The following is a 26,270-nucleotide window of genomic DNA, read 5'->3' as shown; positions in this document are numbered from 1 at the left end:
TACCACGTTGGCTCACATATGATCTGATCGAGGTTTAGAGCTACAGCTGGATCATACCAAAAAGATGTTCATGTTTATCCTGAAAGTGTGTTTTTTAGGCAAGTCTGAAACGCTTTTCATTTGTGCTACGTGTCATCTTCATTTCTTCTTCACCAGTAACACATAAACTGATATTTATACATTTTAACACGTGTTCACTTTGCTATCACACCACAGGTATTCAGGTAGATATGGTGGGATATGTCATTTTCAAGCAAAGGTCTAAAACATAGGCACAGGGCTCAAAGGGTAAACATAAACACCACTGTTTGATTTAACTATTTTCTTTTTTCCTCTAAACTGTCATTTCCCTTCATTACTGTCATTTTCTCAGCACTTATAAGGTCCAATTGGCAGAGCCAGTCCAAGGCTTAAGCAAATAATAATAATAATAATAATAATAATAATAATAATAACAGTAATAATAATAATAATAATAAATCACAGAATTATTTAAATTTAAATTATAATACACACAAAAACTTGATTATATGCCATTTTAACCATGATTATGCATGAAAATTTTATGTTTGACATGCAAATAATACTAGTTTAATCATTTGCCGCTGCCTCAGTCCTACGATGCATGCACAGTTTATTGTACTGCAGGGCATGCCAGAATCTCAGAATAAAAACGATTGCATGTTTTGCACACTTTTTTCTTTTTTAAAATATTGCACAGATGCTGTCCAGTCAATCTGATTTAGTGAAATACAGAACTTTCTGTACTTCTTTTCCAGATTTTTAAAACTTTTTATCAGGTTAATTGTTTACTCTAAATGTGTGTTTTCTGTTCATTTAAAAAACAAGTTCAGTATGCCACATGCATACATTACACCACATATTAAAGATGATAATACTGAGCCATTTTTTTCTGAATTTGCTATTTCAGTAAGGTTCAAAACCAGTTAGAATGACACCAGTATGACATAAGCCAATAACAAATAATGCAAATGAGCAGGTATGTTACATTTACAGCGTTAGCTCACCATTTATTTGCAGTGAATGTTATTCTCAAGTGTTTCCTTAAAAATATCACAGTTCTCTTAAAGAGGAAGGAACAGGGTGAATGTGGTTACATACAGTTCTTTTCTTTCTTTTCTTTTACTTTTGGGTTAGTTTCATTCAGTAACTTAACACTTTTGGTTAGTGTTTGACAGCATTACTTGGTTAGTTCACAAATCTAGTTAAAAAAAAAATTGCTTAAACCTGCTTCCATATTTATTTGGATGAATCTGCAGATTGATTCAGAGCCAAGAACTTTTGCATCAGGGATGTGGTACATGCTGTTCATTGCCATTGAAGTGAAATGTAGAATCTTCTATAAAACTGTACCTTGTAATTTCTTATTTAAAACTTTTTTGTTCAATCCTTCTTTTCCAAATCGTTCCTAGCTGACATTTTCACTGAAATCCCACAGACAGCACGTCTCCTTTTAAAACCGGAAGCTGGATCCACTTTTTGTTTACAGTCTCTGGCCTGCATGTAGATTTATTTGCAGCATAAAGTGTTGTCAGATCAATGAAGGTGTTTTCTTCATTTGCATCATAAAGAGAGGATTACTGGGAGAAAAGTCCAACCTGTGTGGCATAAAGGCTGTCAGTCATCTCAGTCGTTGTTTCACTGTTTACCTCAACAGCTGATGTTAAAAAAATGTTACACATAAAAACCCTTAAATGTGTGTAATACTGCATTTTACAATCAATAACCGGCTGCATGAGAGTTAAACAGCTATTGTTATAATACATATCAACACTGTCCACATATGAAACATAGAATATAGCATAAATCTGTGAGCATATTGCTCAATCGTGACATTCACAACTTCAATCTAGTTAATAAATAAACATTTATGTTAAAACCTTCATAATTTGTTCCTGTTTGCACATTCATCACATCTATATATATCTCAATGATCAAAATATATTATTAAAACACTGTAAATAACACTTTAAAGTTGGCTGTGGTTAGAAAATACATTGTACACAGGAATCCTCCATCAGTAGTTGTGTTTTTCTTCTTTTTAGGGGAAAACAGTGTAATTAATAGAGGCTGATACAGATTTACATTTATAAATCTTAACTGGATTACAGAATTATTTTTATGTGATATTATAAATCTAATCTAATCATTAAATCTGCCTGGTAATAGAAGTTAAACCTCATTTCTTTGTGCTTTTACGGATCCTGTACAGTTCATTCAACAGCATAAAAAACAACAGAACTACTTATTTTTTATTATTTGGAGAATAAAGTAAAATTGAAATGTGGCTCAGCTCTTTACTATCGGTCTTCAACTTACAGAGATTATATAAGATATTTCGTTGGCTATTCTAAGAAAAATGCAACATCTTAAATGCAGCTTTTACAAGGCTGAAGAAGGCAATGGCAGCAGCTAGATGCAAAAAATTCTAAATTAACAGGCAAAAATTCTTCAAGTCATCAAAAGTCTTTTCTACCTTCCTGGTCTTTGTCTTCAGCTGTTGAAGCGCTTCTCCCCAAGTGATCAGCCAGAAGACGATGATGAGGGTGATGAGGATGAAGACGATGAAGAAGAAGGGGAGGGTCTAAAGGTGTCGCCTCCTCCTGGTTCTGTGAATGTTCCCAAAGCCAAAGATTCCTTTTCCTTTTCCTTTCTGCTTCCGGTGCAAACGGACCTCTGTGCTGGTTTAAACTGCCATGTCACCTTCTTAGTCGTGCTCTGCTCCGCTGATGTCGCCGGCTGGGCTGCTGTTGTTACAGATGGGGTTGCCATGGGAACGGCTGATGCTGCTTCCTCTTCTGCTTCCACGCCGGTGGTCACCTCAGTAATTTCTCTTCTGTCGTGCTCATCTTGAAGCTCTTCCAGCATTTCGGGTTCAGTGGCTTCTTCATACAAATCCCAGTCGGGCTCAGTGGGCGGTCTCTTGGGTCGAGCCACGCCGGCTGGTTTGTTACCAGCAGCCAAGATTCTGGAGGAGCGACTGGGATCGGAGTCAGACAGGTCTGAATCCCAATCGCTGTCTCCTGCCACTGAGCCACACCCCAGAACTGATACGTCAACAGGTCCAGAGCCAGAACTTTCTGAGTCTGATTCCCTGGAGAAATGGATCACACAGAATAAAGAAAGCATGTTAAAATATCTGAATGACAGCATGTATTTAATGTTTTTATGAACTCAACACAAACAGAACATACAGAAATCAACTTAAAATGCTCTATAATGACTTTGTAACAGACATAAAATGAAAATAAATAATAATGAACCAAAGCAAGAATAGAAATGTGCATGCTGTTTTCAAGTTTGGGGATTTCCACAAAGTTCTGCTTCCAGCATCTGATATTATTCTCAGTCCAGCTCTGCACGGATTAAAGCTACCTCTTTGCCTTTAACTTCTACTCACAGATTTTTGCACCTATCTGGTTTTGTAAAGAGCAAATTTAACTTCAAGTCATTTTAACCAAACCAGCTCACGAGGAGTCCTTCAGCAGCAGCTGCGGAGAAGAGATGGTCACGAGGGGAAAAAACTGCAGTGATCAACAGCTGGAGGATTTTTGCCCACTGAGTAGATGACACACTGGTATATACAGTCACTGTTCAGGCTAAAATCTGGTCTAAATACACTTCAAAATATTCATAACGCTTCAAATATCTTTGCAGAAGCTTGATATCTAAATAGTGAGCAAAGAAAGAAATACTGTGTTTCTCCTCCATTCATGCCCTTTAATTGGAGGTTTTCTTTTTGTATCTATGCATTCAAATAACAGGGTGTGAAAATCTAGTACCTGGTTAAGGTTAGGGGAAAAATACCTGGTGTTAAATAAATAACATAAAAATTCTAAAATAACACACAATAACAGATGAATTGAGCTCCTTGGGCTGATCAATGCTAATATGATAAATAACCTTTCTGGAGACTGTGGTCGAGGGGAAGAAGGAGGGTTGTTCAGCACCGATTGTGGAATAAGCTTGCCATGCAACATATAATGAGATAATCATCTTCTCCTAACGGTCTTCCAGATCTTAGGAGATGGTGCAGGACAGTAAGTCAGTAAATTGCTGGTTAGATGGATGGATAGAACAGATGGATGGATGCGGCAGAGCTACAGTGAACACAGACGACAGCATACGTACTTGCCGCTGTAGGGTGTAGTGCCTGCAGGGCCCAGCAGGAGGCAGGCTGGAGCAGCCAGGTAAACAAAGCTGTCTGTGCACAGAAAGTCTCCTTCTTCTGGTTTTTGTGTGGTAAGGTGCATCAGCTTTGTGTCCTGCTCCATGTTTGGCAGGTCCACATGTACCTTCTTGCTGCCTGCATGTCGCTGTGCATCTTGTTTTGTATCATGGTGTAAAATCTCTTTCACTGCAGGGGCTTCACCCATTGTGGCCGGTCTCGCAGACACAGCGAGATAAACAAAGCTGTCTGACTGGACAAAGGGATCCAAGTCACCACAGTCTAATCCTGAGCTTCTGATTGGTTTCTGAATGGGATCCAGAAGATGTTTGATTGGTTGTTTTGAGGGCGACAGAGGAAGAGGAGAGTCTACTCCCATGAGGGTCACTTTTTTCCTGGGTGGTGTTTCTTCACTTTGTGGGACACTGATGTCAGTATTCTCTAGTGGGGTCTTATCCATCCCTGTTTCATCTTCCCCCATCCCTCCGCATCCCGACTCCTCTCCTTCACCATCTCCGTCCACTTCTTCATGCGAGAGGGTGCTGAGGACGGACGGATAACACCACTGTAGCTCTGTACTCTCCTCCCTTCCCCATTCCTTTAACCCTCCATCCTCCCCATCTTTCTCCAGCGACGTGTTGCTGCTGCCAAGTTCAGATCCACTGATTGGCTGGTCGCTGTCAGAGCCGGCGTCCTCTTGGCTTTGATTGGATAAGGAGAGGAAGACGCCACTGGAGTCGGACTCCAGCGTTAGATTGGAGTCAGGAGAGCTGTCCTCTTTAGTGGAGCTGGAAAAAACAGACAAGGCAGTCAAATGACTGCTTCACCCCCCACAAGAGTCTGCTACGCTCTCTGTGCCACCAGTTACATCAGACGCCATCAAATCTCTAATAACCTACTTTATCAGATCAAGGACATTGATTTGTTTTCCTCTGCACACGTCTGAGATGATGGACACCTCATCATCAAGATATTAGCTTTCTGATTTATCCGAGGCCGTGGCATGTGTCTGCATTCATTAGGCTGTGACAACACTCATATCAGAGCAATTTGATTGCCACTCTGATCAGCTGAGGACAAAATCAACAAAGGGCACTTCAATCCTGCTGTCCTAATTTGGTGCAAATAAAATCAGTTACCTCTGACATGTCTGATGTGCTTCTGACACCTGTAACCTCTTCATATAAATCATTTCGTGGACTCGAAATGTTCTCCAGGACATCAAATGTTGGGTAACATGACTGTGCTCATTACAGGAGATAGAGATAATGAAGAGAGCTTAATTAATGTTTACAGTAAATGCCATATACTTATGGATGTTGGTACTTTTTAATGCTAACAGGTTAAATCTAGTGTGAGCTGTGGAAAAAAACAACTGCAGGCAAACAACAAATACTGCGCCGCTAAATGTTCCTGTTGTCTTCCCGAAGGACCGGCATTCAAATGGATTTTCATACTAATAATGGCTCTATGAAATAGCTACAAAATGCATCTGGCAGTGCATTAAAACAAGTGAATTTGCATTCAAAACTGCTGAATTACACATCTGTCACCAAACGTCCACATCTGGAGTGGTGCTTAAAAGTCTGTGAATCTATACTGTGTATGAATATTATTACACAATTAGAAAATAAATAAAAGAAACAAAGAATAAAACTTGATCATTTAGTACATGTGAAAAATGAAAGTAAATGTTTAACAGTTCCCATGAGTAGGTGGATAATAAAGTCATAAAAGAACCTTCCAAGCAGCTAAAGGCTTTTCTCTCACTGGATGATGTTGATGTTAATGGGTGTCCACCATTAGAGGTAAACAAAACACCAGCAAACTGTAGGACCTGCTCTAAAAAAAACAATAGTATATGTGCAACTCCAGGTTTGTATACAAATGTGATCAGAAAATGAACATTTTTGGAGAAATTGAAAACACTGCCTACTATCCAGTCTAGGAAACATGGTGGTGGTAGTATTATGGTTTAGGTCTGTTTTGCTGCGTCTAGTCCTGGATGACTTTACATTGATGGATCGGCGACTTATGAATTATTCTAAAGCAGTGGTTCAAATCCTGTTTTTCTTGAGGACTCCCTTTACGTTGCAGTAATAATGCAGGTTGCCAGGATAGAACTATTCATGTACTGTAGCTCCACCAGCTCACTGACGTCACTAAACCACAGTGCATGGAAGAAAACTGATAAGATGCTCAAGCTGTGGACTACAGAGTAGATTTTTTGACTAACATGTTTTAGAATATTGTTGTATATAAGATGACCTTCATTTATTCACTTTGGAACCTGGTTTCAGAAGTTGTCAGGCTTCCAAACATGTGAAAAAAGCATCCAAATGATGAAAAACCCCAAAAACTTAAGCACATACACCTCAACTCCTCTCTGTGTAGACATGGCCTTAACTTTAACAATCAGCTCTGTACAGTCAACGCCTTGTGGACCTCCTGTCTTCTCAAAGTTCTCAGTCTCAGTTTGGGAACCGCTGTTCTAGAGAACTGGATTATTCTGTGAACTGAATCACCACAAGGTGTTCTGGGAACGAGAAAATAGTGATTGAGCTCTGTATTTACTAAAAAGCAAGGGGTGGTCATTTTTATTATATACATTAATGTTTATATATTACTTAAAGATTATCCTGAGTTCATGAGGTTTGTGTCTGAAAGAGGCTTCGCTTTATCATATGGTAATTAGATGAGGGGCACCCCAAGGCTCATGGTTTGGACCCCAAACATTTTCTTAACAGACGTTAATCATTGTTCAGTCTCAAGAGGTTTTTGTGAATCTAATTAGCCATTTCCCTGCATGTGCAATCCAAACACAACTAATTATAAACAGCGAGAAAATGTACTGCTATATTTAATTTTAATATCTCAGAAATTTAGAAGGAAAATAAAATAAAATGAGAGATTAAAAGGAAAGAAAATAGCATCCATATTATGTTGTTATTAACATGAAATCATGGCTGAGCCCCAGGTTATGTTGTCTTTGATGGATTTATCTGGATGTTAGCGTTGTGTTTAGTTAAACTGGCAGAAACATCTGGAGATGGTGTTAGTGATAATTACGCTCCATAATTACCTGGTTCCAACAGTGGAAGTGCCTGCAGATTTAGCTGACCAGTCAGCAGGTGACCTGTCCGGGTCTGTAGCAGGTGAGGCCATCACACTGAGCTCCAGACTGACCTGGGATCTGCTGCTCACTCCTGAACACAGAACATGCTCAATTCAGGTTGAACCAGACAGACAAGACACCTGGCCATGTCTTCGTTTCCAGAAAAACAAAAATCCAGCAAATCTGAGCTTTAAGTGTAAAAAAGAATGAGCCCTTTTTTTCTTTTTACAATTTTTTATCCTGTGTTTTCTGAGGAAGAGCATTTGCCGTCGTTTTTTAGTTACTTTTCAGCAGTTGTGGTATGTAAGGAAGTACATGTACTTCCTTACTGTACTTAAGTATGTTTTTCATGTATTTGTACTTTGTTGATACTTTTGACTTTTACTTCACTACATTTCACCTAACATTCATTCATTAATTCAAAATGAAAAAAAAATGGTTGGTTCATGTTGGTCATGTCAGATAAATGTGTGTTTTTTATACTTTTATTTAAGTATGGGATTTAAGTACTTCCTCCATTGTTTTTCCGTTGGAAAAATATCTTTTATTTTGGTTTAAGATTTTCTGTTGGAAGCACGACTCATCAAATTTGTTTGTTTGAAGCTGAAGCATCTAGAAATGTGGCTCTGACCAGGTATTTTTATGGTGCTGCGTGCAGCTCTTGTTCATTTGTGGCCTGTAGCTAAACTTCTCTGTGGGACTGTAAGGCTGTCAAACAGACTGGTTTCTGTGGGGATGAGTTATTCAGTTACAATACCAGAGACAAGCTTCTGACTCTCACACACAGTCAAGTAAACGCTCTTCTTTAACCTTGGTGCTCTGTTACTGGATCAATGACTGAAACATTTTTCCTGCATAGAGAAATCTGCCATCATGTGTCATCGCTGTAGAGTAATATTTACTGCATGGGAGATGGTAGACTTGCATTTACAGTATTTAGTTATGTCTGTTGTGATTTATCTATCAAGTTATAATTCAAAGGATTTTCACCACTGTGTATATTTAACCACATTTTAATTCAAACGTAACACACTGAGAGAGTCAGCTGTAAATATTTCTGTATTTGTTACATACTGGTTTTTATCTAAATAAATAAGGTTATCAAAAACCATTTTAACATAGTTAATCTGTATTACGAAACCCACCATACATCTCTTGGTTATTGTATTTGGAGAAGTGCATCCTCCTTTTCTGATCTGATTTAAAATGATGTGCATGTTGATACTGAGCTGCAGTGCTGACAGATGGGAACACTGTATGGATTATATTTAGTAAGACTGCATTTCTGAGGGAACCAGGAAAGATGACAAACTCACAACTGAATTGCTTTGAAGCAAAGAAACAGAACTCTGAGATGTTTTCATCTAAAGATCCCCTGCAGTATTCTTTAACAGGGCAGACAGGTAAAATACTACCTGGCATTAGTTTCCTACTGAAGAGCTGTTCTTTACGTGTTATTCTTTAATTGTAATAACCGCGGTGCTTGATTTTAATCAGAAAGAAAAACATGACTCTGCAGAAAAACTGATGAATGCATTAAAACTATTTAATGATTCCTACCATTACAGCATTAAAAGAAAGAAACAGCTGCTGAAATAACAAGGTTCAGTTTCCATAATTAAACTGTTTTTTTACACTGAATATAAACAAATACCAAAACAAATGCACAAAAAGAAGACGGACAATCCGAATTAGAACTAATTATGGTTCAATTTTTCTTTCTCTTTCTTTCTTTCTTTCTTTCTTTCTCTCTTTCTTTCTTTTCAAAGCACTATTTGGCTGCAACTGTCGTGATGAGTGATTGTATTAATTTTATTTATTAACATATTTTTTAAAAATGTGTCAGGAAATTTTTATTTATTTATTTATTTGTTTGTTTGTTTGTTTGTTTGTTTATCATCAGGGCACTATTTGACTGCACCAGTATAAATAAATAAATAAAAAAGTTCATTACATTTATACTTTTTGAAACATCACTATTTATTTATGTTTATTTTAATTTATTTGTCTAATTATTTGTTCAATTGTTTATTTATTAGTCATCAAAGCACTATTTAATTATAACTGTTAAATGAGAGGAATGATTTATTATGTATTTATTTGTTCCTTACGTATTTAGTTCGTTCTTAATGTGTTTTTGTATTTATTTGTTTATATGATGTTCAGCACTTGGGTGCTGCTGTAAGAAACAGACTTTGATGGATTGATTAGAGATAGATTTTTGTTTATTTATTTATCTAACCATAACTGTTTAATGAATGATTTAATTTGGTACATTTTTATTTGTAGATAGAAATATCAGCTTATGTATCTATTGTTTATTCATAAATTCATAAATTCTGCTCTGTACTTGTAGGATTAAACGAGTAGTGAATTAAAATGTCTTGTTTTTTTTCTTTTGTATTACAGTTAATAGCAGTATATTTGTGAAAATTCTAAAAATATAATTTTCAAATAATTTAAAGCACATGAAGGACAAACCTTGATGAAATAAAAGCCAATATGTCTGAAACCTGTCGGGGGTGTTACCTGTAAGCAGAGCAGCCTTGTCTCTTTGTGGTCCTGGGTGTGTCTGGTACATGTCAGCCCGTTCCCTCTGTGGCTCCAGCAGGTTTTGGTACGATTCCTGGTTTTCCCTGTGAGGCTGAGACAGGTCCAGATGCTCCAGGTCCGAGTCCAGCTCCCTGGCCCTCCTCTCTAACTCTGTCAGGCTGAGCTCTGAGGCTGCCGAGGATGGGGGGTGGGAGCCCCCGAACCCGACCGGGGGGCGGAGGAGAGGCCAACGCTGCAGGGAGCCTGAGAAGGAGTCTGCATCACCTCCTCCTCCTCCTCCTCCTGCTCCTCGTTTTTCCCAGCTATCATCCCACAGTGTGTTAACCATGTCGAGTACAGCGTCCCAACTCTCCACCCCTCCCTCCTCCCCAAGTGTCACCCCCTCTCCTCCCTCCACCTCACCTTCCTCTTGGTGTAATTTAGCCACCACCTCCACCAAGTCGTGACCTTGTTGCTCTTGAATTACAACTTCAGTCTTCATCCCGCCATCCTCTTCTTCTTTGAATGTTATTTCTACATCCCTCTCTTTTTTCTCTTCCCTCTTTCTGCTTGAAGTTTCTTGAAGTTTCTCCTCCGTCCTTTTCTCTGTCGTTGCTTGTTTGGCTTCCTCTGAAAGCTCCATATCAACACTAACCTTCTCTTTTTCCTTCTCCACTTTCTCCTCTCTCTTCTCCTCATTCTCCTTCCTCTCCTCCTTCTCAGTCTTCTCCCTAGCCTTCTCTCCTTGTTTTTCCCTGCTTCTGGATCTCCTGGGTTCTTCATTCTCTTTGTAGACCCTCCAGTGCTCCAGGTTCTGCTCCCTGAGGGAAGCTCTGCCCACCAAACTGCTCCCCTGTGCTGGTTCTGGGTGAGAAGGCTCCCTCAGTGAGCACCGACCTGTGTTCATAACACTTGATAATGGATTCTCTGAACCTGGACGTGGGTGTGGACGCCTCTTCTCCAAAGCTGACAGAACAGAAGGGAGTGGGGGGAGGATAGGGAGATTATGGAGCGCCCCTCCCTGTCGAACAGTCCTCTTTCTCACCATGATTCTGCGGGGCCAGGTGGACTCGATGCCTTCAGGTGGCCCAGTTAACTCAAAGTCTCCTAGCCCTTTGTTTTGTCGAGGGCTGAGCGCACCTGGTCGCAGCCCTGTGGCTGTTCCAGGTCGAGTTCTGGAGCAGGACTTAGATGATTTAGACTTAGATCTTGAACTTTTCCCTGTACTTTTTTCAACCTCCACTGGTTTTTTCTCTGCTTTATCTACAGAAGGAGCTTCAGTTTTTTCTCCAGAACATGTCTGAGCTTTATCTGTAGTTTTTGAGTCATTCTTGGCTTCACTGCTGCTCTCCTTCACTGTCTCTTCCCCACCCCTTGCTTCTGGTTCTGCCTCAGGCTTAGACTTAGGTGCAGCTTTAATATCTGTCTCAGCTTTAGCTTCTATTCTGGTCTCTGGTGCTGCACTAACCTCATTGTTAACTTTAGCTTTAACTTCAGTTACCATTTCCATCTTTTTCTCCACCTGTTGAGAACCAGCTTTAACCTCAAATCCTACATCAGGTTCTGGTTTCATCCCAAGACCAGATGCAGGTTCAGGCTGAGCCTTATCTACAAGCCTGGTCATCTTCTCGGTGTCGCTCCTGTTAAAAGGAACTTCTTTGGTAGCAGGTTCTGGTTGAGTCATCACCCAACCAGTTTTTTCTCCATTCTTAGCCTCCACTCTGTGTCTTTCCTTAATCTCCAACCCGGACTGCACTTTTCCCTCCAAATCCCGACCTCCTGGCCTTGTTTTCACCTGAGAACCCACCCTCTTTTCTGACATGTTCTTCACACTCGCCCTGGACCGATTGTCGGATTTGTTCCAGCTCTCCACTCGGTGGTGTTCGTGCATTCCTGCCCTGATTTCAGCCTCTGACAGGTTTCCAGTTATAGTTTCGCTCACTAACCTGGGCCCATGCCCAGATTTACTGTCAACTAGCATCAAACTGACACTCCCGTTGTCAAACTTGGTCACCATCCCTCCACATACGACCTCAGGGCCAACTTTTGACCCAGCCCTGTTCCTACCCACTGCTCCGGTGCCCATTCTCGGAGCAGCGTTGGGTGAGGGTGAAGGTGAGGGCTGGGGGAGCAACAGAGGAGCTGTGTCCAGACCCTGTTCAGACTCTAGAAACACTGAGTCTGAACGCAGAGGAACCGGTTGGCCATAACCAAAGGTCCCAAACGTGGAAGTCTCCCTCCTCTCTCTCTCTCTAGCTCTCTCCCTCTCCAGCCTCCCCCTTTCTCTCTCCCTCTCCCACTCTCGTTGGGCCCACCCCCTCTCCATCTCCCTCTCTCTCTCCCTTTCCCAGTCCCTGTCGCGCTCGTTGCGCCCCCACCCTCCTCCCCGCTCCCTCAGGTCATGCTCCAGGTCGTGGGCGGACAGTTGGACCAGCGGGGCTCTGTAGGGCGACCGTCTGAGCTCGTGGGGTGGGGACATCCTCAGGCTCTGGGTTTGGGAGTAATGCCTCGGCTGGATCACTTGGGGAGGGGAACAACGTAAACTCTGGCTCTGACTTGGCCGAGGTTTGGCCGGGGAGAAAAACACTGGAGTGTGGTAACCTGACGAGAGAGGGGATCCAGAGAAGGGTGAAATAAGAGGGGATGTTAGAGAAGAGGACTGCCCCCCTGGAGGGTAGTGTCCTGGGTTCAGATACCCCCCTCCTCTGTCCATCATCTCGGCTGTTGTGAGCTCCAGACACTCCATGTGTTTCGGAGGTGTCAAGACTTTCCAGGACTGTCGACTATCTCTGTTCTTGGTGCTGTCTCCATGGTGATGGTGGTGGTGATGGTGGTGCTTCTTTGCAGAGGACGAGGACACTCCCGGTGCTGAGAAAGACGACACAGAGGGAGAAACGGATCGGTTGAAACATCCAGGGGAATGGCAGCCTCCACCTTCTCCATCCTGACCTGCGATCTTCAGCGAGTCGTAGATGGCTCTTTCGTCCAGCCGGCGGACGAAGGAGGGGTTTGGAGTTAAAGAGCGGGGCTGTGGATCGAACATGTCTGCCGGGGACCTGCTGACTCGGAGGGAGCCGCTGGCAGAGTAAAAGCTCCCCTCTCCCCCTCCGTCTCGCCTCACAGAGCCTCCAGAGTGGTGGTGATGGCTGTCGATCTGCTGATTGATGCACATGGTGTCGTAAATGGAACGCTGGGGAACGTAGCCGTCTCCGTATCCCCCCTCCACTCCCATATCTCGACCTCCCACTCCCCCATCCCCAATGCCATGTTTTTCAAGGCAGCAAGAGCTCTTCCTGAAACACCCGGGACGGCTAAGAGGCTTGCCCATGACTGGATGGATGTTCGAAGGTGGGGGGGGTTGGTGGGAGGCACGTGTGAAGTTTAAAGAGTGAATCGTGAAGTCGTTAATTTGACTAAATCTCGGGAAAAAGTCGACTTTCAGAATTTGCAAGATACCTGTCAGCTGGTTCTGAGAGGGCCATCACAAATACACCGAAACGACAAAGAAATTCCTCTTTCTTTTCTGGTGAAGTACAGAAAGATGTTCCTTCTGTTTTAATGAGAAGTCAGGAGAGTCTTGTGATCAAAGCATGGTACTCCTGCAGAAAAAAAGTCCTTTTGTCAAAAAATCCACGACATAAAAACACAAACATCACGTCCAAATGGAGAAATATTCCAGTCAGATTTTTGAAGAATTTATGAAAGTATACATTTAAAAATAGAAGTCCAGTTTTTATGCCCGCCTGGTTGCAGCTCTTAGCTCATCTTTCCTCCCACTCTCTTCCCAACGTGACTGCTTTCGTATTTATTCTGGTTGTTTATTGTTCTGGTTGTCTGTTCAGAGCCAATTAAATCTCTCTCCAACAGAGCATTAGTCCGTCAGACTTCGAGCCACAGAAAGAGCGAGGACAGAGGAAGGAGGGATTGAATCCAGTCACAGCTTCTTCTCTCATTCTGGCTGCGTTTGTTGATTACTGTCCTCTGCCTGCAGAAAACAAAGCAGACAAACAGAATTTACATGAAAGACAGTCTAAAAAGTCTCTAAAAAGATTTAGTATAAGGATGCAATTTAATTACAGCTATTCTTAAATACCTATGAATATACAATAATGAGCATCATTCATCTATTTAGGCTCTTATTGGATCATTAAGTCTGAAAAATAACCCTTAAGGCTTATTCAGGTCTCAGATTGGGGAAGTTTGACAATAAATGGAGATAAAAGTTTTTCATTTCAACCTTTTTGTCTAATCTGTCTTCTGCAAGTCTCCCAACTTAATGAAAATGCTATAAAATTGCTTGAGTGCCTCTTAAATGTTAAGCCCACACAGGAAAAAATGGGCTGACTTGATTAGAAAATTAGAATCATTCAAATTAAATTGTGCTTTCTAGTTAAAAAGCACAAACCAGAAAAACTCTATCCATCATTTGATTAAGGAGCAAGATTTGATGAGAGCGTTTGAAGCCCTTTTAACAACAGGATTGCTAATTCTTAAAAGATCAGTTGATAGACCAACATTTCCTAAACAGTCAGCACAAATGTACTATAGTTTGTTAGCACTTCAGGTTAATTCCATTCTAAAATATTTCAGTAGCAGGACTAATAAAGATTAAAAGCGTTAAATGCCTTTTTATGGGCTTTTGCCATCTTTTTAGGGCCCCTTCTGACCAAATTTAGCTGTCTACAGTAAACACAGCATCATCACTCTGAAAAGTAAATTTAGTGACAAACAATAAAATAAGCAGAAAGTCAGGAAATACCCTCTACATACAGTTTGAGGCCAAATTCTGGGATTTGCTATCAGGGCTCTGAATGAACATCCACCAATCCACCAAATGTGGGTTAACCCTGAACACTCCAAGCCTTTTTTTTTTGTTGTTATTTTTGCCCCACCTGTTTGTTTTTTAATCTAAAAATGCATGTAGAAGCTGAAGCTTTTAATCCCAGTCAGCATCAGACATGATGTTTCCAGCCTCAGCTGTCAGATCATGAGGCTAAAATGATGTAAAATGAAAGTATGAATAGATATAGCAGCATAAAGACCGACCAGAAGAAGAAAGCAGAATTTATTACTAACAGAACTTTGTAGAAATAACACACAGATCAACAGTGACCAAGCCTTTTCTCATCTCATCGTTCTTTCAAGTATTTTGCTATTTCCAGTTATTCCTGCTACTATTTACCTGCTATCCTCCCTAAACCAACTCCAGCTCAGCTGCTTTGTGGCGCCACCGTGCATCAGAAACGTCTTCTTGGCTTTATTCCAGCCATAGAGGAGCATTATTTTTCTTCTTTTCACACACACATAGAACTTTCTGCTCACTGGTTGATCTTTGGCTGCTCCTGATTGGACGTTACCATCAATCTAAGCTCTCTGATTGGTGGAAAGTCTGACAGGAAGTGGCTTCATCATCATGCCCAGTGCAGACAGAGGTCTCTTAGCAACATAGTAGAGATAGTGATCTTTTTATTATAAAAATGTGATAAATAATGGTGTTGTCATGGATCACTCGTTGTGGATTGACCATATCTGAAAGTAAACCTGAACGGGATCTAAATACCTGGAAAACATCCATAGATCATCTAAAGGGTAAACTATGCATCACAATTTACCCCACAGAGTTACACTCTACCGTACAATGTGAGCGACAGTGCTTGGGGGCGCTGGAAGTCTAGTGGAGTTTTAAGGGTTGAAATGAATTCTGTTGGGTATGAAGTAAACTTCCTTTCCAGTTCAGCAAGTGATGAATGAATCCATTGATTTCAGTTATCTGCCCTAGCAGTGCTATCCTCCATTTCCCATCGGCTGCATACTGACTTTAGCGGAGTTCGGAATCGTTTACGAGCTACTTCCTGAATAAAGTGCAGCTAGATGAGGAGAAAAATGTAAAAATAAGTGAAGCATAGAAGGAAAAACAGAAATCTAGATGGTGTTACTTGGGCCAGAGTTTGTGTGAAACTGCAAACATCCCGTTAGACTAAGAAAATCTGAAACTGACGGAGGCTGTGAAGACGTTTGATTGCATTGTCATGCAGAGTTAGCATGACTGTTTAGTTAAGATGGTGAATTGATTCACGCATTTCGATAGATCTTTGTCATTTGAAAACATGGAGTACTTCTTCTTGGCTTGGAATGAGTCCTTGCATCAGGCAGAGGAGTTCAAGTATCTCTGGATCCATGGTCACAAAAGGATGATATTGCAGGTGCGATAATCAGATAAAATGTGCTTCCAAGGGAAGGCAGCCATGTTCATCCTGAGAGATCAGGCGAGGAGCTTACACATCTGGAAGGAGCTCAGCTTGGAGTCGCTGGTCCTTTGAATTGAACAGGACTCCCAAGGTAGTCCCGGCATCTGATTAGGATGCTTCCCGGTCACCTCCACTTGGAGGTTTTCCTGGCACATAATATTGGAAGGAGACCCAGGACCTACTGGAGGGGTTTTAGATCCCATATGGCCTAGGAATGTCTAGGGATCCCCCAGGAGGAGCTGGAGGATATTACTGGTTAGAGGGATGTCCATGCTCCGCGACCCAGCCTTGGATAAAACGAAAAAAATGGATGATGGAAATCTGACTTCAGTTCAAACATTTCAGAGTATTTGAAAGCCAAAACCCTGATTATCATAGAATAATGTTGTAAAAAATCCAAGTTCAGTTCAAGTTCAAAGTCGATAATTTTAGATGTGTTGAGAGCAAGTATGTTGACAAATTGTTGGTTCGTATTTTCATGAAAAAAATTACCAATAAAATCAATTTTAAAGAAACATAATCTGGATTATTTTCCCTGGAAAAAACTGGCTAGTAGAAATTTTGATTGGCCGTTAACTTCAGGACTCAGGAACCCCTCCCTCCTTCCATCTTTTCTTTTTTTTTTTTAACTGTCTCTGGTTACACTTAGGCATCACATGCAGATAAGATCACAGTTGTATCTAAAGTACAAAATATGTCATTTCTGCAGCATTAACAGCTGCCTTCTGCATGGAGTGATAAAACCAATAGGTCAGGATGCACTCAGTCTAAAGGATTATCAAAACTATAAGCTTAAAATGACAAAAAAAAAAATACGATGTTAGGCAATTATAATTTTCTAAAAGCCCTAAGGGTAGAAAACTGATAACTAAAACTAATTACTTGCTGTTCTGGACAATATAACAAACAGGTTTTCCTCATCTCACTCCAGAAAATGCAACAAAAAGGTGAAATCTCTCTTTTTTTCCTCCTCTGAAGGATGATGCAAGCACCGGGCTAAATATAGATGTCCTAGTAATCCCTCTGGGCAGTTTGGGAAGTTATATCTTAGAGGAACATACTGTATAACAACAGCTCACAACCTTAAAGGTGAATCACACCTCACAGAGAGAGAAGGAGAAAACCTGGACTGCACTCTGAGAGGAAATTTCTATTTTCCTCTAAAATGATGGGCTAAAGCTGAAGCCATCTTGGCAAATAATTTCCATCAGTTTTTATCTGAGAAAATATAAAAGCGTGAAACAAAGTTTAAACAACCTCCAGCATGTTTGAAGTTGGGGAAAAATATGAAAGCCCCGAACAGCCTTAAAGCGCCTTGCAAATCAGGAACCAAAAAAAAGAAAGGTGACGTCACTTTTAGTTCAAAGCTGCTTCTTCCATCAACATTAAAAGCAAAAAGTGGATTTTTTTCAGTCATCTGCTTTGGTATGATGTGATTAAATCTGCGCTACATCACAGAGATAGTTCACTCCAGCTTTATGGGAGGCAACAACAATAATTATAAAGATCATTTTCTGTAAATACGACCTCACAGGACATTTAAAATCTGTAACTTTGCAGACAAAACTTTAACCTAAGGGGGGAAAGTTTACATTTACTGATGCAAATGTTCCTTTGCCACTTCTGTTGAAAATTTGAGGAAATGCTTAAGAAAATGTCCTAAACTATCCACTCAAATTTCCAAAAATATAACGTTAAATAGCCAGAAGGGTCTATTTGCTTGAACGAGAGATGCAAATCTCTGTCAAAGAAGCCTATTGATAGTTGAGAATCTCTCCTAGTCTCTCTTTTCAGTGTGCCTTCGTTCCTCTGCATCCTCTCTCCTCTTTTCATCACTGCTACCGCCACCTGCTCCATTTTCCCCGATCGATAGAAAAGCCAGAACCTTATCAGCATGGTCACAGTCAGTAAAAGCCATCAGTCAATCCGGTGCGTCGCTCCCAGTCCCATCCCAGCGATGCGCCGTCATTTCGCTTCAAACCAGCATCCTCGTTTGTTTTTCCTCGCTGGCATCTCTTCACCTCTCGTTTCTTCCTCCCTTTTTTTCCTTTCCTCTGCCGTTTTTCTCTTTTTCTGTCGCTTGTCTCCCTCCCTCCCTGCCTCTCTCTCTCCACTGTGAATCATGCCTTCTGTCAGAGGAGGGCTTTTTTTTTCTTTTTTTTGACAAGCTCTCTCTCTGCCAACCAACACACCAACGCAAGCCCTCCTCCTCCTCCTCCTCCTCCTCCTCTTCCCCCTTTCCCTTCTAGTTTTTCTTTTCCTCAATTCATCCTCCTTCCACCTCTCCCTTTTCTTCCTCCTCTCTCCATCTTCCTCCCTCCACACAGCTTTGGGGCTTTAAGAGCTTTGGAGCTGCAAACTTCTCCCCTCCATCTGCCTCTCCATCTCATCCCTCATTCACAATCACTTTTTATGGCTACCCTTCATCCCCTCCTCTTTACTTCTAGATTTAGTTTGACCTGGGTGAGCAACCCCTGGGAAATCATCATCATCACACATTTTAGAAATGAGGTAACAAAGGACATATCTATCTATCTATCTATCTATCTATCTATCTATCTATCTATCTATCTATCTATCTATCTATCTATCTATCTATCTATCTATCTATCTATCTATCTATCTATCTATCTATCTATCTATCTATCTATCTATCTATCTATCTGCTTGGTCTCCCACACACACTCTTCTTCTCTGGCTCATTCCATCCCTCTTGTAGCCCTCTCAGTTTGCCCTCTACCTCCCACTCTTCACCTCAGCGTTAATGCAACACGCATCGGTGTGGAGGCGGCGGGGAGAGCTACAGAGATACAGAAAGAAAAATCAACAATGGACACTCTCATACTGTATGGTGCAATTTCAAAGTGTCATCATCATCATCATCATCAGCAGCAGCAGCAGCAGCAGCATTGGTCCAGAAATAATGATGCCAGCATTTTGTTCCCGTCTATAATAACAGCTGCTTCTACCTTTGCTCTACCAAACACTCACTTACAGACTGTGTGTGTGACTGTGTGTGTGTGTGTGTGTGTTGGGGGGGTGGGCAGCGGGGGGGGGGGGGGGGGGGGGGGGGGGGGGGGGGGGCTCTGATGTCCATTCAAAGGAAGGACAGAGTTGTTAGCTTGCGCAGCAGCATCAGCGGTTGGAGCTGTGTTTGGACAGAAAGCCCCACAGGAAGGCAAACTTCATCCAAAAACAGGGATTTAAACGTGGCAGTGATGATGGAACAGGAAGAGCTTCATTCAGCAACACCTGAGGACTCACACGGCTCCACCAAACTCAGTTCTCTCACAAGGGATTTTAAAATGAGACAGAGTAAATATTTATTAGTGGGGCTGATGGAAGAACGAGCCAACTGTGTTTTATGTTTAATTATTATTGCTCTTGTTTTGCATTTTATTGGAAAGCTTTTCCTTTTTCTTTTACTTTTCTGAATTTATAAATTTTTTTATAATGTGATATAATTATAATCTGATTACATAATATTTCATTTTTATAGTTTATATTTTTGTTTTAGAATGTTTTACTAGATTTGAATTGTATCTGATTGGTGTCATGTTATGTTAGAGAAGTATTATATGAGAACATTATTATTATTATTATTATTATTATTATTATTATTATTATTATTTTTGTTATTATTGATTGCATTTTTTAAAATACTTTTTAAAACGTATTTTTGATTTCTTTTGTTATCAGAGGATTATTTATTGAAATCCTTCCCCAAAAGTTTCTATTCTATTCTACTCTATTCTATTCTATTGTCATGTTAATATTATTCAACTTTTTATTTTGTTCAACATCAGAAAAAGGTAATTATTTCTCTTTTTTTCTGACCACTAACTAGTAACAGAAATGCAGGTTAAAACTGCCGACTCTGTCACATTACAGCTTCGATGCCTTTTTCTGCCGTAAGTTGTATTTTTATTGAAATAATCAACCCTTTATAAAAGATATGAAAATAAAGACTCAGTTTCCACACTGTTCCCTCTACTAACAGATTGTTTTTGTCATTAAAATGTAGGAAAATTATTTTTTTTTCTCTAAAAGGAACTCTCAAAGTCTCCACATGACAGGAACAGACTGAAGAGAAAAGCAAAGTGACCCTAACTCTGATATGTGGACATTTTTTACACCATAAGAAGTCCCAGACTGGTTTGGTCAGGGAGGCCTTTCAGTGCTGATGCTGTGTGTGAGCCACCGCTGTTCCTCTAAAGCAGGTTTTCAAAACAAAGTTTGTGGGAATTTTCAGCCTGTTTTTATCCTCAGCATGAAAACCTTGACTTAGACCTTCAGACAGATTTACCTTTTTTTCTGGGAATGGCTTGTAAAAGCTGTGGTGAGAGCGGATGGTTCTGGATAAAATGCACATGGTGAGGTTACAAAAATCTGCATTCTCTGTTCATTCATTATAGATGTCATCACGCTATCAGGATGCAGCCTGACAGAAAACAACATCTGAGGGATGAATTATACTCTCAAAATGAAAAGGAGGGACTGAGACAGTATTATAGCTTGTAGATAGCAGAAAAGCAAATGAAACTGTTTCTACTGATTCTCCACTTTCTAAAGGAGGATGTGCTAACTCTGAGAAGAAGGTGAACTCCCACTTGCAGGTCCCTCCTCCTCCCGCTCTGCTGTGCTTCAGCTGTCAGGCAGACTTGTAACCACAGCAACGGTAGAAATGTTGTTGAATGACACTTGTTGGAGAATCCTTTGACTCTGACTGGCTGTTTTCGCTCAGGCATGGCGGATTCCTGCATATCGCGTAAAAGCACCGGGGGGAGCCATGAAAACCAGATTTTTGGACAGATTGTCTCTGCCATGTGTTACAGTCAGACGACAGTTTCAGCAAGTATGACAAAGTATGGTGAATCTTATCACCTCAACATCAGATAACATGTATTAGAAGGATTTTACATCGTAAAAAGAAACTTGTGGACATAAATGACGTGTTGTTTATGTCATGAAGAGCTTAAAGTATGGCACAACAACATGTTTTCTATCTGTTTTTAGAGCTCAGGCTCCCTTTAAACTGTAATTATTCACGAAGTTAAGACGGTATAAGACCAACAGACATTTACAAATATGCCAATGTTTTGTATTATAACCCCAACTACGCTTAAACTAAACTTGACCAAACAGGACAGCAAAAGATGGACACTGAGCGTGCCCAGAGAGCTGGTCAGTACCAGGAGGGGGCAAGGCCAAGGAAAATTGTTGTCAAGCTTCTTCGCATTAAAAACAAAGAATGAATTCTTTCTTTTGCCAAGAAATTAAAGGGCACTAAGATCTACATTAATGAAGATTTCTCTGACGCTGTGCAACTGCAGAAGCTGAAGGCTGCCAGAGAGAGAGCTGGTTATCACCCCCAACACTGTACAAAGGCAGTCACTGGACCTAACGAGCTTTAAAGGTCTTTGTTTTAAGTGGTTCTTGTATAAAATGAGTTTGTCTTGTTATAAGCTGTTTTTTATGTTTACTTAATGGGTTCAAAGAACAAGACTACATCTGTGTCGATATGTTTGCCAAAGAAAGAATTGATTTCAGCTCATTTAAATATATGCAGTCTCAGGTACAAGGTTCATGAAATCACTGCTATTTGCTCCTCTAACAATATTCGTGTTTTTGCAGAAACACATCTGGATCCTACTTTTGATGATTCTGAGTTGGCTGTTGCAGGTTACTGGTTCTATAGAAGAGACAGGGACAAGTATGGTGGTGGTGTTGCATTTTATGTTTAGGAACACGTTCCAGGTTTGCTATGGAGTGACATTAAAGGTTCTGACATTGAAGTAATTTAGCTAGAGATTCTTCCTCCATACTCTAAGTTCATTTTATAGGTTTGCTGTTATACGCCGCCCAGTTCTAATATTAAATATTTGGATAAAATATGTGAACATTTAGATGTGTCAGGCGAGAATAAGGATTTTCTTTCTTCTTGGCAACCTGAATATTGACTGGTTTTATAGTAACTGTCCATTACATAAGTGGCTAATATCTATGGTTAATGCATGTAATCAAGTTGTGAGTCAATTCAAACAAAATTCCACAACCACTAGTGGTATTAACAAGTCAGCCTGTGTTAATCATATTTTCACTAATGAAAATGTGTTCACAGCAACCATAATATGACTGCTCTAACAAGAAAAATTAAAATGCCCAACTCAGGGGTTAGGATTGTTTACGGGAGGTCATATAAATGATTTAACGCTGATTTGTTGAAGATTTAAAGTGGTCTGATGTTAAGAAAATGATGCAAACATTGCTCTGAAAATCTTTATGATAGATTTGTAAAGCTCGTAAATCAGCCATCTCCACCTAGAAAACGGTCTGTGAAGGGTAGTGGTGCATCATGGATTGATGATGAGTTGAGATCATTGATGCATCAGAGGGATGGAGCTAAGCTAGCAGCACTTAAATCAGGGTGCTGTTCAGACAGACGTTTTTATTAAGCTTAAGTCATTAAGCTAAATTTTATTGAAAAGAAATTATATTTTAAACAAAAAGATCAACAATTCTGTAAATGACATTAATAAAAACTATGGAAAATTATGAATAAAATCAAGTGTAAGAAGTGAATTTTCAGATGCATGTTGAATATGCAGATCAGTTTATTACCAAACCACACGAAATTGCTAATTACTTCTTTATCAATAAGGTTGACAGTTTGAGCTCTGGCATGCAATCACATGATGTCAGTTTAACACAAAACATAACTGGCAGTATTATGAGAGGCTAAACTTAGTTTTTTTTTTAATTCGACAAGGTTAACCAAGTCTTCTCCCTTTCAGAAGATAAATCCCCTGGTATAACCTGATATAGATAAGTTGGGCGGCATGGCGGCATGGCTCAATGGGTAGAGTGGTCGTCCTGTAACCTAAGGGTTGCCGGTTCGATCCCGGCCCGGAGAGCTCATGTCGAGGTGTCCCTGAGCAAGACACCGAACCCCTACTTGCTCCTGATGGGTTGTGGTTAGCGCCCTGCATGGCAGCTTCCGCCATCAGTGTGTGAATGTGTGTGTGAATGGGTGAATGTGACGTATATGTAAAGCGCTTTGGATAAAAGCGCTATATAAGTACAGACCATTTACAAGTCTTAAAGGATGCTGCTGGGCTGCTGTCCATGCTAACATGACATATTTTTAACAGATGCATATTTAGTGGGATCTGTCCGGAGCCTTTGATGGTGTCTATAATTATACCCTTCCCTAAAGACAGTAAGGCAGGTTTTACTGGTTCAAACTGTAGACCTATTGGCATACTCCCTGTGCTTAGCAAAATGCTTTGATTTTTAATCAAATGTTTGATTATTTTAACATAAAAAATTTATTTACAGATGCCCAGCATGCGTATAGACCAGGACACTCTACCAGCACAGCGTTAGTGCACATGACTGATAAATGGTTCAAATCTATAAACAACAAGGAACTAGAAGGTGCTGTGCTCTTGGATTTTACTGCAGCTTTTGATGTCAGCGAACATGGCATTCTCATAGCCAAGCTCAAATGTTGTGGCTTTTCTTCCATATCTCTGGCTTGGATTAGGAGCTTTAGCAGAACACAGCGAGTATTTTGTAAAAGTAGATTTTCTACCAGTGGGAATTTGTCTTGTGGAGTCCCACAGAGAAGTTGTTTAGGACCTCTTTTATTTTCAGTTTTTATAAAAGATCTACCTTGTGCTGTTAAAAATGCTGATCTGACCTTGTGTGCAGATGACTCTACTTTGTATGTCACCAACGTCAGTTATGCTGAGGGAGAAACTTCAGGTTGAGATGAACACAACCAAAAGGGTAAGAATGAACCAGCTGGTAATAAATACTGCCAAAACACGATCCATTGTATTTGGTAGTAGGCATGCTCTTGCTAATGCCACTGCACATATTTTGTTTGTAGATGGGGTATCAATCGAGCAGGTGACTAAGACCAAATTATTGGGTGTTAAATTAGATAATCGATTGTCCTGGTCTGACCAGATTGATCATATTGTTTTACATATAAGGGCATTGCAATTTCAAGGAAACACTTTGCCTACGCTCCATCTGCTGTTATGCGTGACGTTGTTCAGTCACATTTGGAGTACTGCCCTGTTATTTGATCAAGTGCTGCTGAAACACATGTTAAAAACTTCAAATCACACAGAATAGAGCAACCTGGTTAGTTCTTTGTTGCTCTTTCCAGGCAGATGTAATTGAGATGCTTAAACAGTTATCATGGTTAACTGTTGAGGATAAATTAAAATATTGTCTCATGATGTTCATGCATAATGTGATATAGAATGGTACACCACTTTTTTCATGAACAGATTCAGGGTTTTGCCATGCACATAACACTCTACAGGTGAGCACAGGTCTTTTGGTGCTGCCAAAACCCCAAAGGAATTTTATGATGAGGACTGTCCATTATAGAGCTTCTTTAGCTTGGAATAAACTCCCATTTAATGTTAAGCACCAGTAACAAATTATCTTTTAAAAAGTTACTTAAATAGAAATGCATGAGTCCTATGTAAATTAACAGATTCAATGTAACTGCATTTATTTATAACAAATTTATGAATCTCTGATTAGATTTTTGTCAATATTTTTTTCTAAATTTATGTATTTGTAACTAATTTGGTTATTGTTTGTTTGATTTATATACAGAGTGACTTTACTTATCTGCTGACAAGTGTAAGTGTAAGTTGTTGTGTGTTTTCTGTTTTATCATATAGTGTAATTTTGACCTTGGAATCTTTTTTTATTGCTGCATTATTGTGAGACTAGCGACAGTTTTAGAGGGACGTTACGTTAAGCAGTAAGTCCAGATTCTGTTGATACAGCAGTTTGATCGGAGGTCCAAAGTGTGGAGAAGACGTGGACAACGCTGCTGATTGCTGCACCAATATGGTGACAGGAGGCAGTGTGACGGTGTGGGGAGGCACCTGCCTCACTGGAAAAACTATTTCTTTCATTATTGGTGATCCCATATCTTCACAGGCTGGTACCAAACTCTGTCCTCCAAGATGACAATGACCCCACGGAGCAGGTTATCAGAGACCACCTCCAGAGGATGGATGACCCTCCTGCAGTCCTGACCTCAACCCCACTGTACACTTGTGTGCTGTTGGTACCATAGTGACCAACACAACCACATCAGCTGACTGGTGACAGATTGATGCTTGCTGAATAATGGGATGGCATCCCACAGCAGTGTGACTAAGCTGGTGACCAGTATAAAGAGGAGGAACCAGGATATTGTGACTGTGTTGGTTCTTCCACATCATACTAAGGCCACTGTTTGTTAAGTGAAGACATTGTAAAATGTCCTAAATGTATTGTTTCTTCATCACATCAGCTCATTTGGATCACTTTTCTGCAACAGAGACAACTAAAACTCGATAAAATGATTTTTAAAATGATCCAACTTTCAAGGGGCTGCTGACTGAAGCTCAAACCTTCATCCTCATCCCTGCAGGTTTTTTTGCTCTCACAGCTGCTGGTCTTATCAAACACAACAAGCTCAGCTGGCCAGTGTGGACTCAGATTTACAGACCAAGTCTCTGCATTTTTCTCACACAGATGTATCTTTTTTCATGCTGTTGACTGAGATTTTCCTGCCTCTCTCTGCTTCACCGTCTCCATCCTCTGTCTCGGTGTTTCTCTCCAGAAGACACATTCACAGAGTCAACACCACTTGAGCTCGCACTGAAAACCAGCATGATAAAAAGGCAGAGTGAGTCAGTCTATGTCTCTGTCAATCACACAAAGCTTCGTGAAAACGACTGGCCCAGTTTTAACAAGGCAATGGTGGATGCTGCAACTGAAAATTTCCCTGCCTTTCTGTTAATGATATTTAGCTAATATTAATTCCTAATGACTAATCTTCCAGAAATTAGAATAAAACCACTTACATAAGCAAAAACAAGCTTAGGGCTTTGTCATATAATTCTCTTCATGGGTAAATATACAGCGAGTTTGATGTGGAATGGTGAAATAATTGATTCAGGAAAGTGTTTTCTTTCAGAATATCAATAAAATGCTCCTTTATCTGCAGCTGCAAGTTAGAAAAGAGGCATTTCAGTTAAACCAAGATTTTTGTTTTCAATAATTCAGTTTTTTGCACTTTCATGGTAATTTATACATCTGTGCAAACTGCTGGAATGTGGAGTTTGTCCTGTTGTAAAGGAACAAATGCTTCTTTTCACCATAA

General features: G+C 40.3%; 2 protein-coding genes across 3 annotated transcripts in view; one reads left to right on the top strand and one right to left on the bottom strand.

Annotated features, from left to right (window-relative positions):
* Positions 1–473: 473 nt before the first annotated feature.
* LOC121631385 (daf-12-interacting protein 1-like) lies at positions 474–18,172 on the bottom strand. 2 transcript variants are annotated; one of them, XM_041972257.1, is made up of 5 exons: positions 17,970–18,172; positions 9,834–13,821; positions 7,272–7,395; positions 4,153–4,977; positions 474–3,115 (listed from the first exon to the last, which is right to left on the bottom strand). In XM_041972257.1, exons 2-5 carry the CDS (start codon positions 13,162–13,164, stop codon positions 2,545–2,547), a joined length of 4,851 nt encoding a protein of 1,616 aa, XP_041828191.1. In that variant the 5' UTR covers positions 13,165–13,821; positions 17,970–18,172; the 3' UTR covers positions 474–2,544. The 2 variants fall into 2 exon arrangements, with proteins under 2 accessions (XP_041828191.1, XP_041828192.1); XM_041972258.1 differs by lacking the exon at positions 17,970–18,172 and having other exon boundaries at positions 9,834–14,530.
* Positions 18,173–21,842: 3,670 nt separating this feature from the next.
* The window catches only part of rin3 (Ras and Rab interactor 3), a 44,984-nt gene continuing 40,556 nt past the window's right edge, over positions 21,843–26,270 (top strand). The window contains exons 1-3 of the mRNA XM_041971948.1: positions 21,843–21,865; positions 23,798–23,875; positions 23,979–23,998. Coding sequence (XP_041827882.1) covers positions 23,798–23,875; positions 23,979–23,998 — 98 coding nt within the window. The 5' untranslated portion in view covers positions 21,843–21,865. The remainder of the gene's footprint in view (positions 21,866–23,797; positions 23,876–23,978; positions 23,999–26,270) is intronic.

Source organism: Melanotaenia boesemani, chromosome 20 (genome assembly GCF_017639745.1).
Source record: "Melanotaenia boesemani isolate fMelBoe1 chromosome 20, fMelBoe1.pri, whole genome shotgun sequence".
In the NCBI taxonomy this organism is placed as follows: Eukaryota; Metazoa; Chordata; class Actinopteri; order Atheriniformes; family Melanotaeniidae; genus Melanotaenia; species Melanotaenia boesemani.
This window is presented reverse-complemented; position numbering and strand designations above follow the sequence as displayed.